At 39.6% G+C, this 22,345-nt stretch overlaps 1 protein-coding gene across 1 annotated transcript in view; it reads left to right on the plus strand.

Annotated features, from left to right (window-relative positions):
• The first annotated feature begins 3,525 nt into the window (after window positions 1-3,525).
• LOC113888924 (multidrug resistance-associated protein 4-like) overlaps window positions 3,526-22,345 on the plus strand; it is a 29,244-nt gene continuing 10,424 nt past the window's right edge. Inside the window, exons 1-3 of the mRNA XM_027535868.1 lie at window positions 3,526-3,737; window positions 7,411-7,500; window positions 8,906-9,097. Coding sequence (XP_027391669.1) covers window positions 3,708-3,737; window positions 7,411-7,500; window positions 8,906-9,097 — 312 coding nt within the window. The 5' untranslated portion in view covers window positions 3,526-3,707. The remainder of the gene's footprint in view (window positions 3,738-7,410; window positions 7,501-8,905; window positions 9,098-22,345) is intronic.

The following is a 22,345-nucleotide window of genomic DNA, read 5'->3' on the forward strand; positions in this document are numbered from 1 at the left end:
CAATAGGATTGTAAATATTTTGAAAGCACTATAAGTCTTCAGTGACTTTCATATCCAGTAAAATGTGTCTCTGAAGTTATATTATTCACAAAACTGCTTAGGTTTTCCCCCACCAGCCACTGGGAAGTCAATCTTTTTGGCTGAAGTTATGACTTTGATATTTTCCCACATGATCTGTTCTGGGTCTGCACATCATCTGTATTTTATTTTCGGCCTTTTTTTTTTTTTTTTTTTTTAATCAGCCTGAGTCCTAGAAAAAAATCCAGCCAGCACTTCTTACACCTTTACAAGCTGGTTATGTGTTGGAATCTCATTTAACCCCCGAAGATTGTGATATCTTTCCTCACTCAAACCTATTATTTGTGGAGAAGTGTTGGAATTTCTGTCCTACTATGTACACACTGCTGGTGTCTGGTATCACTGACTCAATGGACATGAGTTTGAGCATGTTCCAGAACTGGTGATGGACAGGGAAGCCTGGTGTGCTGTAGTCCATGGGGTCACAAAGAGTCGGACATGACTGGGTGCCTGAACTGAACACATGCACCCACTGAATATTGAGTTTTTGTCTTGGTAACATATTTAAGCTGAATTGGCAATTTGATTAGTCTAGACAAGATATACAATATATGCATCAACTTTTTTGCTTGTTGCTGGTGTTAGCTCAGTCTATGTAAAGCTGTAGCAATGCAGGTTGGATGGATTTGAGAGCCCTGTAATCTATTCCTTCCCTTACCCATGATTTGCTGACTCTGTACAAGGCTTGGTCTCTGTTGGAGTTGGAACTAGTGTCTGTAAGTGTGTGAGTGATGTAGTGTCTTATCTTCTGTGTGACATATAGGAGAATCCCTCATGGGATTCAGGGGTAGGAGGACAGTGCCAGCTGGTGATGTCCTGACAGGTTCCCAGGAGGGATTAGCTTTTGAGATGGACTGGAAGGTGGGTGGGTTAGTACTCAGGGTGTCCAGCAGAGGCCACCTGGGGTAGTGTGGACTTAGGTGCTTATGGATCACTGGGGGATATTAAGTATGGTGGACATTCTCAGAGGTGTTGTAAAGAGATCAGGAAGGAGTGTTGTTGGGGAGGGCCAGGGAAGGAACTAGGGAAAAAACCCAAGAACATTGTATCAGTATTTGAAATGATTAATAGTAAGTTAGACTCTGAAATTATGTTGCTTCAAGAGAAAAGGAAAATTGGGAGATGAATGAGCTGTGGCAGAACAGACAAGAGCTGCTACGTGACTGATGATGGGAGAGGTGATGTGGAGAGAGAACTCAGGCTGCGGTGATTGAGAGCCTGCAGAGGAGTCCTCAGACCACCGTCCATCCATCCTGCCCCTTGCTGGACACAGGCTCGGGGCAGGGAGGAGTAGCTGTGCCCCATGTTAGGTTCTCAGTGAGCCTGGATGAGAGGAGGAGGAAACGAGAGGATCTTATCTCCTGACCGCTGGTCTTTGAGAGAGATGCAAGAGTACTGCTTTCTTTTTCCTGCACAGAAGCAGGTTTTTCATGATCAGTTTTGCCAATTGTTCTTTGGAAGAGGAAGATTGCAGTCACATTTGTAGCTCTGTGGTGTGATAGATGAGAATGTCAAGGACTTGAAGTATGTTTATGATTTTAGGGGAGTAGGTTCCTATTCAAATGTTTTCTTTCTCAAACATCCCCAGAAGCTTTTATCAGTTGCCCCTGTGTTGGTAGGGATTTGGTTTGCCTCTGGGTCCTAGAATTGCCCATATTAAACCTGCTTACAAGGATAGTTTGCTTTTCTCTCATGCAAGAGTCCTTGTAAGGCTCTATATTCTCTCCCTGGGGCTGCCTTTACAAAGTAACACAAACCACAAGACCTAAAATCACAAGTCTGAAATCAAGGTGTCAGCAGGGCCACAATCTCTCGAAATCCTGTAAGGGGGACTCCTTTGTCAGCTCTGTTAACTTAAATGGTTTCAGACAAACCTTGTTTTTCCTAGGCTTGTAATTGCCATCATTCCAGCCTCTGTCTCCATCATCATCTGCCTGTTTTCTGCCGGTGTGTCTGTCTCTGCATCTCTCTTCTTATAAGGGCACTAATCATGTTGGATTCAGGGCCCACCCTACTCCACTGTGATCTCACCTTAATGGATTACACCTATAACAACCCTATTTCCAAATAGAGTCACATTTTGAGCTAACTGGCATTAGGACATATCTTTTTTGTGGTGATACAGCTCTCCCCATAACAAGTCCCATGGCTAGTGTGAACCTCCGTGGTGTTGGGACCCAGACCCTTTCTCTCTTATTATGTTACTCCACTGCATGTGACCTTGACCCCACTGGCAGCCTCCAAGGCCCAGGCCGTGGGGTGGAGGAAGGTCCTGGTTGCTGTCACTCTCCACTGACCTCGATTTAGCCACGTGGCTGTGCATATCTGCTTGTGAGGCTGGAGAGAGAGGCCCTTCTTCCAAAAAGCCACTTGCAGCCAAATCCAGGGTTTGTTACCACAGAAGAATGAGAGCAGATTTTGCGGACAGTCAGCAGTCTCTGCCACACATTCATAGTTCTTAGGGGTGTGGGTAATGGAGGTGGTCTCAGTTGTTTATTCAATTTCTCTACCACTGTAGTTTCTTCATTGAGTTATTAATACACCTAACATTTGCAGGGCAAAAGAGAGTTTTCTGGTATATGTTTATGTTAGCTTTGTGGTGGTTCAAAGGACTTGGTTTTATTCAGCTAAATCACATTGAATGACTGCTAAGTGCTGTGAAAATAGCAAGAAGTGGAAGATGCAGCCATTCCTGTCGAGCTGGAGAGAAGGCACTGACTAAAGAGAAGAGATAAGTGATAGTGAAAAGATGCTTATGAAGTATTTTTAAGAGGTAGAAATTTAATAAGAACATTTTCTTTTTAGAATGATAACAAGTGGTAGTTAATGAAAAGCAGTGATATTGATTTAACACACATGAGAAAAGCAGAGTGGTCTTAAGTGCTCACATGAGGGTCATGACCCACAATAGAGCCAGAGTTTTAATTCAGCATCTCTGCTGTAGGTCTTGTGTTTCCAGACTGTTTTGTGCCACCTGATTGAAGAAGGCCTGGGAATGGTCTTCCTCTCTATGTTCCTAGCAGTGTCACATGGTGCTTGGTGCATAGTGGGATTCAGTAAATATGTATGGAATAATTTCCTGTCAGCTCCCATGTTTATTGCTGGTAACACAAGACTAAAGCAATATAAATATCCAGGTTCTAAATGTGTTGGATTTTGGAGCTATATTTTCTCCTTAGGGAAAAATTTGTACACTGAGAAATGTTGAGAAAGTTGCAGATAGACTCATGACCAGGCGCTCTATTTATGTCATATATACACATGCATATACACACATTATACACACACACACACACACACACACACACACTCCCTTATATAAAGAACTCTATGTATACTATATGTACTATATTATGAATGTACATACTATATGCTGTAATAATAGTGTATATTATCTATATAGTAGTTTGTTCTGATGTGAACCAACACTTCAAATACAAATGGCAAAACAATTTGTAGGTTGTATAGATTTTTACTGCAAATTCCAGGGAAGCAATTATTTTTGTTTGTGTTTCATACCGCAGACTAAACTGTCTATGTTTTTCCTTTTTCTGTAGAACTTTTTGTTACTTGATGAGATATCACAGCTCACCACTCAACTGCCATCAGATGATAAAACAATCGTGCACATGAAAGATTTTACTGCTTTTTGGGATAAGGTAATTCCTCCATTCCTAGATCATGACTGCTAATAGATAACTGTGACATAGATTTATTGGAGAATTTTGAGATTTTACTCAGGGTGTAAAATGTGACTTGCACATTTACTGAAAGTATGTTATAAAAGTTCTCAAAATCAGAGATAAATTTGCAAATACAGAGATTATGTGTAAAATCAGCCTAAGACATTTGATGCATTCTCTATATAATTTTCAAGAGAGCTTTCAACATATTAGCACATCTTGAACTTAAAGTACATATGTTTGTAATGTTAGAATTTACAGGACTGGAGAGACAAAATGGCAGAGCAATGTCAGATTCTGAAGCCTGAACAGGGAGGGAGCTCAGTGTCTGGCCCTGGGAAACTGTGAGGTGTGGGGACAGGAAGCTGGATGTATGTGGCTCATTATTTTGTTGTCATAACTGAGTGAAAGTAGTAAAATAGAACTCTCAGTATCAGACAAGAAAGGAGTTGAGAAGCTTAAAAAATTTCTCATGTTTAAAAACCTAGCTTCTTATTGATAGATTTGTATTCCTATAATATCCAAGTATCCTTTTTAGTGATGAAAAATAATTGTCATTTTTTTAGTATGTTAATGTTTTAGACATATTTTAGAATGTTTTTTAGGATATGTATGTTCAAGACAACATAAACAGATGAAGAGATATTCCATGTTCCTGGGTAGGAAGAATCAATATTGTGAAAATGACTATACTACCAATGATTCAATGCGATCCCTATCAAGTTACTACTGGCATTTTTCATGGAGCTAGAACAAAAATTTCACCATTCTTATGGAAACACAAAAGAGCCGAAATAGCCAAAGCAGTCCTGAGAAAGAAGAATGGAGCTGAAGGAGTCAACTTTCCTGATTTCAGATTATACTGCAAAGCTACAGTCATCAAGACAGTATGGTACTGGAACAAAAACAGAAATATAAAAAAGACAGAAAGCCCAGAAATAAACCCATGCACCTATGGGTACATTATTTTTGACAAAGGAGGCAAGAATATATAATGGGGCAAAGACAGCCTCTTCAATAAGTGGTGCTAGGAAAACTTGACCGCTACATTGTAAAAGAATGAAATTAGAACACTTCTTAACACCATACACAAACTCAAAATGGACTAAAGACCTAAATGTAAGACCAGAAACTATAAAACTCTTAGAGGAAAACATAGGCAGGACACTCAATGAGATAAATCAAAGCAAGATCCTCTATGACCACCTCCTAGAGTAACAGAAATAAAAACAAAAGTAAACAAGTGGGACCTGATTAAGCTTAAAAGCTTTTGTACTTCAAAGGAAACTATAAGCAAGATTTAAAGACAATCTTCAGAATGGGAGAAAATAATAGCAAATGAAACAACTGACAAGGGATTACTTTCAAAAATATTTGAACAGCTCATACAACTCAATGCCAGAAAAACAAACAACCCAATCAAAGAGTGGGAAAAAGACCTAAACAAACATTTCTCCAAAGAGGACATACAAATGGCTCACAAATACATGAAAACATGCTCAACATCACTCATTTTTAGAGAAATGCAAATCAAAATGACAATGAGATATCACCTCACACTGATCAGAATGGCCATCATCAAAAAGTCTACAAACAATAAATGCTGGAGAGGATGTGTAGAAAAGGGAGCACTCGTGCACTGTTGGTGGGAATGTAAATTGATACAGCCACTATGGAAGACGGTATGGAGACTCCTTAAAAAGCTAGGAATAAAACCACCATGCTGCAGCTGCTGCTGCTAAGTCACTCTAGTCACTCTAGTCTGACTCTGTGTGACCCCATAGACGGCAGCCCACCAGGCTCCCCTGTCCCTGGGATTCTCCAGGAAAGAACACTGGAGTGGCTTGCCATTTCCTTCTCCAATGCATGAAAGTGAAAGTGAAGTTGCTCAGTTGTGTCTGATCGTCGTGACTCCATGGACTGCAGCCTACTAGGCTTCTCCATCCATGGGAGTTTCCAGGCAAGAGTACTGGCCATATGACCCAGCAATCCCACTCTGAGGCATATACCCTGAGGAAACCAAAATTGAAAATGATACATGTATCCCATTGTTCATTGCAGCACTGTTTACAATAGGCAGGACATGGAAGCAACCTAGATATCCATTGACAGATGAAGGGATAAAGAAGTTGTGGTACATATACACAATGGAATATTATTCATCTATTAAAAAGAACACATTTAAATCAGTTCTAATGAGGTAGATGAAACTGGAGCCTATTATACAGAGTGAAGTAAGTCAGAAGGAAAAATACCAATACAGTATATTAAAGCATATACATGGAATTTAGAAAGATGGTAATGACGACCTTATATGCAAGACAGCAAAAGAGACACAGATATAAAGAACAGACTTTTAGACTCTGTGGGAGAAGGTGAGGGTGGGATGATTTGAGAGAATAGTATTGAAACATATATATTACCATATGTGAAATAGATGACCAGTCAAAGTTCGATGCATGAAACAGAGCATTCACAGCAGGTGTACTGGGACAACTCAGAAGGATGGGATGGGGAGGGAGGTTGGAGGGGGTTTCAGGATGGGGGACACATGTACACCCGTAGCAAAAAATTTCTAAAAAAGAAAAAAAAAGTTAATGTTTTATAATTCATTTCTTCCCAGAGAAATTTTTTCATTTTGAAGATTATTGCAATAGTTTGTCCACACTTTGTACTTTAAGTTTTTTGGGCATTTTACTGATGAACTGTAACCTCTCTTTAAAAACAAAAATTATCAGTTACTGACAATTTTCTTAACACTAAGAACATGTAAAGACATACACACACCCTTAAGTCTCTCAGGAATATGACCTGTAATTGACATGACTTCTCCCTCACACTGGATTGTGTGCTGTTGCATGTACCTCCATATTTTTTTGCTTTCTTACAGCAGAAGTACTTTATGGCCCCTGTTTAGCCAGGACAGGTAACGCATTTAACACATATTAAAATTGAGGTCTCAACACTCTGACCCACAAAGTCATAATTAATTTCTTAATTCCCTATTTTTTTTTGTTGTCATTGTTGGTGTTAAATTAGAGCTCTTGTGAAGTTAGAGCTTTGACGGGTATTTATAAGAGTTACTTTGCCAAGAAAGACTTCATCATGCAAAGTGACCTGCTCCCTTAGCATTACTGAGATTCATTCTTTATCAAATGAAAATGGAGAGATAGTGGTTTCAATTTATTAGTAGAGGGCCAGGCTAATCATGTACTTAAGCTGCCACATCGTGGAGATTAATGAAATAGTTAAAACCAAGGGTCATAATGAAAACATAAATGATTAAAAACTTCCTATATTGACTATCCTATTAAGTGTATTATTTTAATAAATTAGTATACATCATAAAATTTGCATTTCAAATTTCAGCTTGTCATTTCAACTGCTAAATTCTGTGGCTATCTAATACTGTGTCCATATGGATAGCTAGTAAAAGGAGCCTTCTAAAGGCAACTGAAGTTGTTTCAGACCCTGGAAGAGAAAAGATTGGATGAAAAGTCCTGTAGAACACATTATCTTAAAATAGGAAGGAGAAAAATGTGGGCTATGTTTAGCATATCAATGACTATTTTGTTATTTTCTCTACTTTCTGAAGTAACGTGTGTTAATTTATTGAAAGGGGCACATTTTTATAAACTTTAATTTGCAGGAATCAGAAACCCCAACCCTACAAGGCCTTTCTTTTACTGTCAGACCTGGTGAACTGTTAGCTGTGGTTGGACCTGTGGGAGCAGGAAAGGTAAGCCATGATACCTTGTTCAGCTTGCTGCAACGCCACAGCCCCTGTTAAATTCTCAGAGTTGAGGGACTTCCCTGGTGGTCCAGTGGTTAAGAATCTGCCCTCCAATGCAGGAGACACGGGTTGGATCCCTGGTCGGGGAACTAAGATCCCACATGCCTCGGGGCAACTAAGCCTGTGTGCTGCAATGAAAGATCTTAAGTATTGCAACTATGACCCAACACAGCCAAAAATAAATAAATGAATATTTTAAAAAATTCTTAAGAGTTGAGCCTAAAGCTGTGTATAACACAGTTTGAACTGGGCAAATCTAGAATCGCTTTCCTCTAGGTGTGTTCCATGGGACATTCGTTTTGCAAGAAGGTTTCATGGCCACATAAATCTGGGTAAATGCACACTGTGTTTTCCTTCTTGGTGCTTCATGTTGCACAGTTGGGAACTGTTTGTCGGATGTTTGGACATCTCAGTGAAGGACGTTATTTATGTGACATCTATTCAGGACAGAATGAGACAGTGGGGACTTCTTTTTGTGACGGTGGTCCCTCTGGGAAGTCTGGAGGTTGTGAAGGCTCTTCCAGGAAGCTTTGAGCGTTTTCTCACATGACTTGCCTTGATCCTCTCAGTGCACATGTAGTGAATGTGCAGCCATGTGCTGGAGCTAAAGAAACAGATGTGAGCGAGACCCTGACACCTCTGCCATCCAGAGACAACCAGGTTCTGGGGTGAGACAGATATGCAGGCAGATTATTTTAGCCCAGTGCGCTAGCACTGTGATGTGGGGACACAGACACACCGCATCTGTGTGGTGTACAAGATTTGAAGGACATATGTACATTCACTTAGTCTCTTGTGTTCTGTACAACAAAATACAGAAATCTAAACGTAAGTGTGTACATGAGAGGTTGATGATTTCTTCTGTGACGGACTTTTGCTCTTTGGACACAACTCACTTCAGAGTTCTTTTAATAATGATCTTTGGATATAGTTTTTACATGTAGCTTTTTAAGAACAAGTATTTGCCAAATGAAGGATACTCAGATGTAGGAACAGCTGCATAAACATCAGATGCAAGAAATACACATCCTGCTGGGCTGCTCTGCTAGTTAAGAATGTTAAACATTTTTATTTAGTCTTTGTTGAGTATAGCGCTTCATTTGGGGGAAATTCTTGGGCACAGTAGATTGTTGTAGCATTTTATTAGTATTTCTTGTCAACTGTGGGTTTACATTGACAAACAGTGTTATTTTCAACTTTTTGGTTGCAACTATCAGAATTATACATTATCGTGTTCTAAACACAAGCTTTCTATCATGTATCAAGCGCCAGGGTGGGGTCGGCTGTGCTGCGGGGCATGTTCCGTCCTGAGTGCTGCCTGTTCATGTGTGTGTATTGCCGTCTGTTTCAGTCATCACTGTTATGTGCTCTGCTGGGGGAGCTGCCCCCGAGCCAGGGGCAGGCCAGCGTGCACGGGAGGATCGTGTATGTTTCTCAGCAGCCTTGGGTGTTCTCAGGAACTGTGAGGAGTAACATTTTATTTGGGAAGAAATACGAAGAAGAACGATATGAAAAAGTAATAAAGGCTTGTGCTTTGAAAGAGGTGGGTAATGACTCCTAAGTTGGATATACTTGAATTTTAAATAATAATAGTATCGGTTTAACCTACAAGATTTGTTGAGAGTTTTTATTTACTTTTTTAATTTGAAAAATCATTGTTGCTGATTATTTAAAACTGGTCTTCTGGGTAAATATGCAGGTGTATACATTGCTGTTTTAATCCTGATGTGATAACACTCACAGAATGCCTTTTTTTTCTTTTTCCCCTTGAGGGGATCAGTCCATTCTATGAAGTTTCATTCACTTTTAACAATTATATAAATTTCTAAAATAGCAAGCACAGTGTAATGAATCCTTATGTACCACTTCCAGCTTTAGTCAGAATCAGCCGGTGGCCGGTCTTGCTGCATCTCTACCCCTGTGCTCTGCCTGCCCCACCCCCAACCTACATTATGCTGGAGCAGATCCTAGACATCATATTAGTTCATCTGTCTACATTTCATTAGTTTCATCTAAGAGAAAAAAAAATCTTTTCCCTTTGGAAAAAAATCACCACATTATTTCACCTGAAAAATAACCCAAATTCCTGAATGTCATCAACCTTCTAATCTGAGTTTACGTGTTGTTAGACATCCCACTGAGAAACCTTGTTCGCTGTTGTTGGAATCAGATTCCACATAAGGTCTGTCCATTGTGCTTGGTTGTTGCCTCCTCGGTCCCTTTCAGTCTGTCGGTTTCCTGCGTTACTTCATTTTTATTTATAATTTATTATTTAAAGAAAATAGAATGCTTATGTTTCTTCTTAATACTGTATCATTTTGTTGGAGAAGAGATTATTTTCAGAAAGGGCATTGATTTTCACAGAAAATGGCAAAGTGAAATGTTTAACTCTACATTAGGATTTAGATGAAATTAGTGAATGAATGAGGAAAACTAAACTTATCTGATAGAATATAATTTGGCAGAAACAAAGAAAAATGTAAATACCGATAAATAGTTTGTTATTCTCTTGGGTTATAAACATCAGTGAAAAACAGTTTTAAAGGGCTCCCCCTGGTCTCTTCAGGGCAGTTTGGACATCTGAATATTCTTTTATACAGTGAGGAAAAAGCTGGGACAAACTTTCAAAGGTTTGGTGTTAAAGACTGCAAACTTTCTTTGTGAGGAAATAATAATTCTGCTTGAACAATGGCTTGAACACCATAGACAGTATTATGTGAGCAGCATTTTATGATAATGTGGACAGAACAGAATTATTCATTTAATGGCTGCTATTTCTTTCTCTTGGGCTCATGTTAACAGGAGATTGTGCTTTTGCAGAAATGATGTGAAGTTAGGGGGAATGAGCTAGATTTTTATTAAATGGTACATAGACTGGGTAAGAAGAGGGGAAACAAATGTGAAACAGTGAGACATGGCTCCTATTTATTCAGAGTTCATGTGCAAATCATTTTTGTATCTGTCTCTGACACGTGTGCATGCACACACATAAACAGGAAACAGTTCAGTTCACTCGCACAGCCGTGTCCAACTCTTTGCGACCCCATGAATTGCAGCATGCGAGGCCTCCCTGTCCATCACCAACTCCCGGAGTTCACTGAGACTCATGTCCATTGAGTCAGTGATGCCATCCAGCCATCTCATCCTCTGGCGTCCCCTTCTCCTCCTGCCCCCAATCCCTCCCAGCATCAGAGTTTTTTCCAATGAGTCAACTCTTCGCATGAGAAGGCCAAAGTACTGGAGTTTCAGCTTCAGCATCATTCCCTCCAAAGAAATCCCAGGGCTGATCTCTTTCAGAATGGACTGGTTGGATCTCCTTGCAGTCCAAGGAACTCTCAAGAATGTTCTTCAACACCACAGTTCAAAAACATCAATTCTTCAGCACTCAGCTTTCTTCAAAGTCCAACTCTCACATCCATACATGACTACTGGAAAAACCATAGCCTTGACTAGACGGACCTTTGCTGGCAAAGTAATGTCTCTGCTTTTGAATATGCTATCTAGGTTGGTCATAACTTTCTTTCTAAGGAGTAAGTGTCTTTTAATTGCATGGCTGCAGTCACCATCTGCAGTGATTTTGGAGCCCCTCCAAAAATAAAGTCTGACACTGTTTCCACTGTTTCCCCATCTATTTGCCATGAATGGTGGGACCAGATGCCATGATCTTAGTTTTCTGAATGTTGAGCTTTAGGCCAACTTTTCCACTCTCCTCTTTCACTTTTATCAAGAGGCTTTTTAATTCCTCTTCACTTTCTGCCATAAGGGTGGTGTTATCTGCATATCTGAGGTTATTGATATTTCTCCCGGCAATCTTGATTCCAGCTTGTGCTTCTTCCAGCCCAGCGTTTCTCATGATGTACTCTGCATAGAAGTTAAATAATCAGGGTGACAATATACAACCTTGACGTACTCCTTTTCCTATTTGGAACCAGTCTGTTGTTCCATGTCCAGTTCTGTTGCTTCCTGACCTGCATATAGGTTTCTCAAGAGGCAGGTCAGGTGGTCTGGTATTCCCATCTCTTTCAGAATTTTCCACAGTTTATTGTGATCCATACAGTCAAAGGCTTTGTCAATAAAGCAGAAATGGATGTTTTTCTGGAACTCTCTTGCTTTTTCAATGATCCAGCGGATGTTGGCAATTTGATCTCTGGTTCCTCTGCCTTTTCTAAAACCAGCTTGAACATCTGAAATTTCACGGTTCATGTATTGCTGAAGCCTGACTTGGAGAATTTTGAGCATTAATTTACTAGTGTGTGAGATGAGTGCAATTGTGTGGTAGTTTGAGCATTCTTTGGCATTGCCTTTCTTTGGGATTGGAATGAAAACTGACCTTTTCCAGTCCTGTGGCCACTGCTGAGTTTTCCAAATTTGGTGGCATATTGAGTGCAGCACTTTCACAGCACCATCTTTCAGGATTTGAAATAGCTCAACTGGAATTCCATCACCTCCACTAGCTTTGTTCATAGTGATGCTTTCTAAGGCCCACTTGACTTCACATTCCAGGATGTCTGGCTCTAGGTGAGTGATCACACCATTGTGATGATCTGGGTTGTGAAGATCTTTTTTTGTATAGTTCTTCTGTGTATTCTTGCCACCTCTTCTTAATTATCTTCTGCTTCTGTTAGGTCCATACCATTTCTGACCTTGATCGAGCCCATGTTTGCATGAAATGTTCCCTTGGTATCTCTAATTTTCTTGAAGAGATCTCTAGTCTTTCCCATTCTGTTGTTTTCCTCTATTTCTTTGCATTGATCACTGAGGAAGGCTTTTTATCTCTCCTTGCTATTCTTTGGAACTCTGCATTCAGATGCTTATATCTTTCCTTTTCTCCTTTGCTTTTCACTTCTCTTCTTTTCACAGCTATTTGTAAGGCCTCCCCAGACAGCCATTTTGCTTTTTTGCATTTCTTTTCCATGGGGATGGTCTTGATCCCTGTCTCCTGTACAATGTCACGAACCTCCATCCATAGTTCATCAGGCACTCTTGTCTATCAGATCTAGTCCCTTAAATCTATTTCTCACTTCCACTGTATAATCATAAGGGATTTGATTTAGGTCATACCTGAATGGTCTAGTGGTTTTCCCTACTTTCTTCAATTTCAGTCTGAATTTGGCAATAAGGAGTTCATGGTCTGAGCCATAGTCAGTTGCCAGTCTTGTTTTTGCTGACTGTATAGAGCTTGTCCATCTTTGGCTGCAAAGAATATAATCAATCTGATTTCAGTGTTAACCATCTGGTGATGTCCATGTGTAAAGTCTTCTCTTGTGTTGTTGGAAAAGGGTGTTTGCTATGACCAGTGCATGCTCTTGGCAAAACTCTATTACTCCAAGGCCAAATTTGCCTGTTATTCCAGGTGTTTCTTGACTTCTTTCCCCTATAATGAAAAGGACATCTTTTTTGGGTGTTAGTTCTAAAAGGTCTTGTAGGTCTTCATAGAACTGTTCAACTTCAGCTTCTTCCACATTACAGGTTGGGGCATAGGCTTGGATTACCATGATATCAAATGGTTTGCCTTGGAAATGAACAGAGATCATTCTGTCGTTTTTGAGATTGCATCCAAGTATTGCATTTCGGATTCTTTGTTGACCATGATGGCTACTCCATTTTTTCTAAGGGATTCCTGCCCACAGTAGTAGATACAATGGTCATCTGAGTTAAATTCAGCCATTGCAGTCCATTTTAGTTTGCTAATTCCTAAAATGTTAATGTTCATTCTTGCCATCTCCTGTTTGACCACTTCCAATTTGCCTTGATTCATGGACCTAACATTCCAGGTTCCTATGCAATATTGCTCTTTACAGCATCGGACCTTGATTCTATCACCAGTCACATCCACAACAGGGTATTGTTTTTGCTCTGGCTCCATCTCTTCATTCTTTCTGTAGTTATTTCTCAACTGATCTCCTGTAGCATATTGGGCACTTAACAACCTGGGGAGTTCCTCTTTCAGTATCCTATCATTTTGCCTTTTCATACTGTTCATGGGGTTCTCAAGGCAAGAATATTGAAATGGTTTGCCATTCCCTTCTCCAGTGGACCACATTCTGTCAGACCTCTCCACCATGACCCGTCCGTCTTGGGTGGTCCCAGATGGCATGGCTTAGTTTCTTTGAGTTAAACAAGGCTGTGGTCTGTGTGATCAGATTGGCTAGTATTCTGTGATTATGGTTTCAGTGTGTCTGCCCTCTGATGCCCTCTAACAACCCTACTGTCTTACTTGGGTTTCTCTTACCTTTATCATGGGGTATCTCTTCACGGCTGCTCCAGCAAAGTGCAGCCGCTGTTTCTTACCTTGAATGAGGGGTATCTCTTTACGGCCGCCCGTCCTGACCTTGAACGTGGAATAGCTCCTCTCGGCCCTCCTGCGCCCATGCAGCTGCCGTTCCTTGGACGTGGGGTTGCTCGTCTCTGCTGCCGCCCCTGACCTTAGACATGGGGTAGCTCCTCTTGGCCACTCCTGCGCTGTCGTGGTCTGGCACTCTCGGTTGTCGCCCTTTACCTTGGGTGAGGGGTAGCTCCTCTCGGCCACGCTTCTGCGTGGTCCTTCACAGCTGGTGTGCTTATGCATGGTCACATGATTTATTAATTCTTTATGAGTATCCTTGATGTTCCTATCTTAATTTTATAGTAGGAGAAACTGATACTTGAGGGATCAAACAGCTCATCTCTGAGTTTACAGCTCAAGTTCAGATCTGTTTCTGCATAACCCTAGATTCCATGGAAGGTGGGGTGTGGAGTAAATAGATTTCAGGCATTTCCTCTTTGCCTTAATCACATCCAGCTCCTGACACCCAGATCAAATTCCAGAGACCCAGCCAAGGTGTGCCCCTTTCTTTGGTGACCTTGCTTTTCTGGTGAAGGAAGAGACACACCCTGGTTAGGGTCTCTGTTTACATGCCCCCTTACACCTTCATCCATTGCTCACTTTTTAAGAAGTTCTTAATTCTAAACTTCCTCAATTGAAAGGCAGCACAACACCATGGATAAGTATGGAAATTAGAGGCACTATGGTGTGAAAGAGCAGAAGTCTCTGAACTGACATGAGCTGGGTCAGATTCTAGTTCTTCTGTTCAATAGCCAAAAAGGAAACATATACCTATTTGAATGCAGAGTTGCAAAGAATAGCAAGGAGAGATAAGAAAGCTTTCCTCAGTGATCAGTGCAAAGAAATAGAGGAAAACAACAGAATGGGAAAGACTAGAGATTGCTTCAAGAAAATTAGAGATACCAAAAGAATATTTCATGCAAAGATGGGCACAATAAAGGACAGAAATGGTATGGACCTAACAGAAGCAGAAGATATTAAGAAGAGATGGTAATAATACACAGAAGGACTATACAAAAAAGATCTCCACCACCCAGAAAATCACGATGGTGTGATCACTCACCTAGAGCCAGACATTCTGGAATGGAAAGTCAAGTGGGCCTTAGGAAGTATCACTATGAACAAAGCTAGTGAAGGTGATGGAATTCCAGTTGAACTATTTCAAATCCTGAAAGATGATGCTGTGAAAGTGCTGCACTCAATATGTCAGCAAATTTGGAAAACTCAGCAGTGGCCACAGGACTGGAAAATGTCAGTTTTCATTCCAATCCCAGAGAAAGGCAATGCCAAAGAATGCTCAAAACCACATAATTACACTCATTTCACATACTAGCAAAGTAATGCTCAACATTCTCCAAGCTTGGCTTCAACAGTACATGAACTGTAAACTTCCAGATGCTCAAGATGGATTTAGAAAATTCAGAGGAAGCAGAGATCAAATTGCCAACATATGCTGGATCATCAAAAAAGAAAGAGAGTTCCAGAAAAACATCTATTTCTGTTTTATTGACAATGCAAAACTTTGACCGTGTGGACCACAACAAACTCTGGAAAATTCTTCAAGAGGTGGGAATACCAGACCATCTGATCTGCCTCTTGAGAAATCTGTAAGCAAGTCAGAAAGCAACAGTTAGAACTGGACATGGAACAACAGACTAGTTCCAAATTAGGAAAGGAGTACATCAAGGCTGTATATTGTCACCGTGCTTATTTAACCTATATGAAGAATACATCATGAGAAATGCTGGGCTGGATGAAGCACAAGCTAGAATAAAGATTGCCGTGAGAAATATAAAAAACCTCAGATATGCAGATGACACCACTTTTATGGCAGAAAATGAAGAAGAACTAAAGAGCCTCTTGATGAAAGTGAAAGAGGAGAGTGAAAAAGGTGGCTTAAAGCTCAACATTCAGAAAACTAAGCTCATGGTATCCGGTCCCATCACTTCATGGGAAATAGATGGGGAAACAGTAGAAACAGTGACAGACTTTATTTTTGGGGGCTCCAAAATCACTGCAGTTGGTGATTGCAGCCATGAAATTTAAAAACAGTTACTCCTTGGTAGGAAAGTTATGACCAACCTAGACAGCATATCCAAAAGCAGAGACATTACTTGCCAACAAAGGTCCCCCTAGTGAAATCTATGGTTTTCTCCATAGTCATGTATGGATGTGAGTTGGACTATAAAGAAAGGTGAGCACCGAAAGAATTGATGCTTTTGAACTGTGGTGTTGGAGAAGACTCTTGAGGGTCCCTTGGACTACAAGGAGATCCAAACAGTCCATCCTAAAGGAAATCAGTCCTGAATGTTCCTTGGATGGACTGATGCTGAAGCTGAAACTCCAGTACTTTGGCTACCTGATACAAAGAACTGACTCATTAGAAAAGACCCTGATGCTGGGAAAGATTGAAGACAGGAGGAAAAGGGGACGACAGAGGATGAGATGGTTGGATGTCATCACCGACTCAATGGACATGAGTTTGATTAAACTCCGGGAATGGGCGATGGACAGGAAGGCCTGACCTGCTGCAGTCAATGGGGTCACAAAGAGTCAGACACGGCTGAGCAACTGAACTGAACTGACCCTCAGAACAGTGATGTGACCTCACTTAGTCTCAGTTTCCTCATCTGGGAAATGGGGTCAGTACTTACCATGTAGCTTGTTGCAAAGATTAGAGATAATCAGTATTAAGGTGCAGCACAGTGCTTGGTTCACAGATCTTACCCACCAGGAGCTGAGAGAAGCTATGTGCACGCATACAAATTATTGAGCAGAATAGGACAGGTCCTTCAGAAGAAATATACGCAAAGCCTTAGGAACCCAGCAGGAAGAGAGTGAGTCCAGGATGGTTTCCTGGGAGAGTGTGTTTGGGCTGAGCCTGGAAGGATGGGCAGGATATTGACAGGCCATGAGAGGAGGGGCAATTCCAAATGGAAGACAAGCAGTAAATGAAGGTGTGGGGTTCCATTGTTTGACTCCAGAATCCAACCCTCGTCTGCCAGGGTGCTCATCAACTGTTTCAACAGTCTGCTCCATAGCATTTCTACTGTTAAGTCTCCACCATTGCTGAAGGGTCCTTGGTATGTTTTTGGTAGATGGTATCAAACCAGCTTCTTCATTTCCTAGTTCACCTCTAGTTTGTGTATCTGGTGTTCAGTGAAAATTGGTTAAATTTAACTTAGAGGAAAATAACATGAATAAGAACACTTTCCTGTCAGTGGGAAGAATTGTAATATATGCTCAAGTCAGGCTTTTCCCTTTAACCTAATCAGAAAATCCTGGCTGGGAAATTAGCCTGACTTGGATTTTACCTCAAATCCTTTAAAATGTTCTTCCCATCTGGGACTTGTCCATTAATAATTTGCAAAGTCAACAACACACTCAAAGTCCTACCACCAGAGTTGAAGAGACCCTGTTTCTTATGCTCGAACTGAGCTAAGTGAAAGAGTGAACTTTTCTAGAGCATGTTGCGATTGCTGTACTATAATGTAATGCTATTTGGGGAAGGAAACCAGAAAAATACATTAATAAAATTAAAGGATAAAAAGTAATAACAGTTTGCAAGGACTGTCAACAGTGAAACGGAGGTCCAGAAAACAGTGTGTGTGTATGTATGGCTGGAGCCTATCTTTTTTTTTTTTTTTTTATCAGTGTCTCTTTTGCTGTCTCGTATACAGGGTTATCGTTACCATCTTTCTAAATTCCATATATATGCGTTAGTATACTGTATTGGTGTTTGTCCTTCTGGCTTACTTCACTCTGTATAATAGGCTCCAGTTTCATCCACCTCATTAGAACTGATTCAAATGTATTCTTTTTAATGGCTGAGTAATACTCCATTGTGTATATGTACCACAGCTTGCTTATCCATTCATCTGCTGATGGACATCTAGGTTGCTTCCATGTCCTGGCTATTATAAACAGTGCTGCGATGAACATTGGGGTACACGTGTCTCTTTCCCTTCTGGTTTCCTCAGTGTGTATGCCCAGCAGTGGGATTGCTGGATCATAAGGCAGTTCTATTTCCAGTTTTTTAAGGAATCTCCACACTGTTCTCCATAGTGGCTGTACTAGTTTGCATTCCCACCAACAGTGTAAGAGGGTTCCCTTTTCTCCACACCCTCTCCAGCATTTATTATTTGTAGACTTTTGGATCGCAGCCATTCTGACTGGTGTGAAATGGTATCTCATAGTGGTTTTGATTTGCATTTCTCTGATAATGAGTGATGTTGAGCATCTTTTCATGTGTTTGTTAGCCATCTGTATGTCTTCTTTGGAGAAATGTCTATTTAGATCTTTGGCCCATTTTTTGATTGGGTCATTTATTTTTCTGGAGTTGAGCTGGAGGAGTTGCTTGTATATTTTTGAGATTAGTTGTTTGTCGGTTGCTTCATTTGCTATTATTTTCTCCCATTCTGAAGACTGTCTTTTCACCTTGCTAATAGTTTCCTTTGATGTGCAGAAGCTTTTAAGTTTAATTAGGTCCCATTTGTTTATTTTTGCTTTTATTTCCAATATTCTGGGAGGTGGGTCATAGAGGATCCTGCTGTGATGTATGTCAGAGAGTGTTTTTCCTATGTTCTCCTCTAGGAGTTTTATAGTTTCTGGTCTTACGTTGAGATCTTTAATCCATTTTGAGTTTATTTTTGTATATGGTGTTAGAAAGTGTTCTAGTTTCATTCTTTTACAAGTGGTTGACCAGATTTCCCAGCACCACTTGTTAAAGAGATTGTCTTTAATCCATTGTATATTCTTGCCTCCTTTGTCAAAGATAAGGTGTCCATATGTGCGTGGATTTATCTCTGGGCTTTCTATTTTGTTCCATTGATCTATATTTCTGTCTTTGTGCCAGTACCATACTGTCTTGATAACTGTGGCTTTGTAGTAGAGCCTGAAGTCAGGTAGGTTGATTCCTCCAGTTCCATTTTTCTTTCTCAAGATCGCTTTGGCTATTCGAGGTTTTTTGTATTTCCATACAAACTGTGAAATTATTTGTTCTAGCTCTGTGAAGAATACTGTTGGTAGCTTGATAGGGATTGCATTGAATCTATAAATTGCTTAGGGTGGTATACTCATTTTCACTATATTGATTCTTCCAATCCATGAACATGGTATATTTCTCCATCTATTAGTGTCCTCTTTGATTTCTTTCACCAGTGTTTTATAGTTTTCTATATATAGGTCTTTAGTTTCTTTAGGTAGATATATTCCTAAGTATTTTATTCTTTTCGTTGCAATGGTGAATGGAATTGTTTCCTTAATTTCTCTTTCTGTTTTCTCATTATTAGTGTATAGGAATGCAAGGGATTTCTGTGTGTTGATTTTATATCCTGCAACTTTACTATAATCATTGATTAGTTCTAGTAATTTTCTGGTGGAGTCTTTAGGGTTTTCTATGTAGAGGATCATGTCATCTGCAAATAGTGAGAGTTTTACTTCTTCTTTTCCAGTTTGGATTCCTTTTATTTCTTTTTCTTCTCTGATTGCTGTGGCCAAAACTTCCAAAACTATGTTGAATAGTAATGGTGAAAGCGGGCACCCTTGTCTTGTTCCTGACTTTAGAGGAAATGCTTTCAATTTTTCACCATTGAGGATAATGTTTGCTGTGGGTTTGTCATATATAGCTTTTATTATGTTGAGGTATGTTCCTTCTATTCCTGCTTTCTGGAGAGTTTTTATCATAAATGGGTGTTGAATTTTGTCAAAGGATTTCTCTGCATCTATTGAGATAATCATATGGTTTTTGTTTTTCAATTTGTTAATGTGGTGTATTACATTAATTGATTTGCGGATATTGAAGAATCCTTGCATCCCTGGGATAAAGCCCACTTGGTCATGGTGTATGATCTTTTTAATGTGTTGTTGGATTCTGATTGCTAGAATTTTGTTGAGGATTTTTGCATCTATGTTCATCAGTGATATTGGCCTGTAGTTTTCTTTTTTTGTGGGATCTTTGTCAGGTTTTGGTATTAGGGTGATGGTGGCCTCATAGAATGAGTTTGGAAGTTTACCTTCCTCTGCGATTTTCTGGAAGAGTTTGAGCAGGATAGGTGTTAGCTCTTCTCTAAATTTTTGGTAGAATTCAGCTGTGAAGCCGTCTGGACCTGGGCTTTTGTTTGCTGGAAGATTTTTGATTACAGTTTCAATTTCCGTGCTTGTGATGGGTCTGTTAAGGTTTTCTATTTCTTCCTGGTCGAGTTTTGGAAAGTTGTACTTTTCTAAGAATTTGTCTATTTCTTCCTCATTGTCCATTTTATTGGCATATAATCGTTGATAATAGTCTCTTATGATCCTTTGTATTTCTGTGTTGTCTGTTGTGATCTCTCCATTTTCGTTTCTAATTTTATTGATTTGATTTTTCTCCCTTTGTTTCTTGATGAGTCTGGCTAATGGTTTATCAATTTTATTTATCCTTTCAAAGAACCAGCTTTTGGCTTTGTTGATTTTTGCTATGGTCTCTTTTGTTTCTTTTGCATTTATTTCTGCTCTAATTTTTAAGATTTCTTTCCTTCTACTAACCCTGGGGTTCTTCATTTCTTCCTTTTCTAGTTGCTTTAGGTGTAGAGTTAGGTTATTTATTTGACTTTTTTCTTGTTTCTTGAGGTGTGCCTGTATTGCTATGAACTTTCCCCTTAGGACTGCTTTTACTGTGTCCCACAGGTTTTGGGTTGTTGTGTTTTCATTTTCATTCGTTTCTATGCAAATTTTGATTTCTTTTTTGATTTCTTCTGTGATTTGTTGGTTATTCAGCAGGGTGTTGTTCATCCTCCATATGTTGGAATTTTTAATAGTTTTTCTCCTGTAATTGAGATCTAATCTTACTGCGTTGTGGTCAGAAAAGATGCTTGGAATGATTTCTATTTTTTTGAATTTACCAAGGCTAGCTTTATGGCCCAGGATGTGATCTATCCTGGAGAAGGTTCCATGTGCGCTTGAGAAAAAGGTGAAATTCATTGTTTTAGGATGAAATGTCCTATAGATATCAATTAGGTCTAACTGGTCTATTGTATCGATTAAAGTTTGTGTTTCCTTGTTAATTTTCTGTTTAGTTGATCTATCCATAGGTGTGAGTGGGGTATTAAAATCTCCCACTATTATTGTGTTATTGTTAATTTCTCCTTTCATACTTGTTAGCATTTGTCTTACATACTGCGGTGCTCCCATGTTGGGTGCATATATATTTATAATTGTTATATCTTCTTCTTGGATTGATCCTTTGATCATTATGTAGTGACCTTCTTTGTCTCTTTTCACAGCCTTTGTTTTAAAGTCTATTTTATCTGATATGAGTATTGCTACTCCTGCTTTCTTTTGGTCCCTATTTGCATGGAAAATCTTTTTCCAGCCCTTCACTTTCAGTCTGTATGTGTCCCCTGTTTTGAGGTGGGTCTCCTGTAGACAACATATGTAGGGGTCTTGTTTTTGTATCCATTCAGCCAGTCTTTGTCTTTTGGTTGGGGCATTCAACCCATTTACGTTTAAGGTAATTACTGATAAGTATGATCCCATTGCCATTTACTTTATTGTTTGGGGTTCAAATTTATACACCATTTTTGTGTTTCCTGTCTAGAGAATATCCTTTAGTTTTTGTTGGAGAGCTGGTTTGGTGGTGCAGAATTCTCTCAGCTTTTGCTTGTCTGAGAAGCTTTTGATTTCTCCTTCATACTTGAATGAGATCCTTGCTGGATACAATAATCTGGGCTGTAGGTTATTTTCTTTCATCATTTTAAGTATGTCTTGCCATTCCCTCCTGGCTTGAAGAGTTTCTATTGAAAGATCAGCTGTTATCCTTATGGGAATTCCCTTGTGTGTTATTTGTTGTTTTTCCCTTGCTGCTTTTAATATTTGTTCTTTGTGTTTGATCTTTGTTAATTTGATTAATATGTGTCTTGGGGTGTTTCGCCTTGGGTTTATCCTGTTTGGGATTCTCTGGGTTTCTTGGACTTGGGTGATTATTTCCTTCCCCAGTTTAGGGAAGTTTTCAACTATTATCTCCTCAAGTATTTTCTCATGGTCTTTCTTTTTGTCTTCTTCTTCTGGAACCCCTATGATTCGAATGTTGTAGCGTTTAATATTGTCCTGGAGGTCTCTGAGATTGTCCTCATTTCTTTTAATTCGTTTTTCTTTTATTCTCTCTGATTCATTTATTTCTACCATTCTATCTTCTAATTCACTAATCCTATCTTCTGCCTCTGTTATTCTACTATTTGTTGCCTCCAGAGTGTTTTTAATTTCATTTATTGCATTATTCATTATATATTGACTCTTTTTTATTTCTTCTAGGTCCTTGTTAAACCTTTCTTGCATCTTCTCAATCCTTGTCTCCAAGCTATTTATCTGTTATTCCATTTTAATTTCAAGATTTTGGATCAATTTCACTATCATTATTCGGAATTCTTTATCAGGTAGATTCCCTATCTCTTCCTCTTTGGTTTGGTTTGGTGGGCATTTATCCTGTTCCTT

This window comes from Bos indicus x Bos taurus, unplaced genomic scaffold (assembly GCF_003369695.1).
Source record: "Bos indicus x Bos taurus breed Angus x Brahman F1 hybrid unplaced genomic scaffold, Bos_hybrid_MaternalHap_v2.0 tig00003167_arrow_arrow_obj, whole genome shotgun sequence".
Taxonomy (NCBI): Eukaryota; Metazoa; Chordata; class Mammalia; order Artiodactyla; family Bovidae; genus Bos; species Bos indicus x Bos taurus.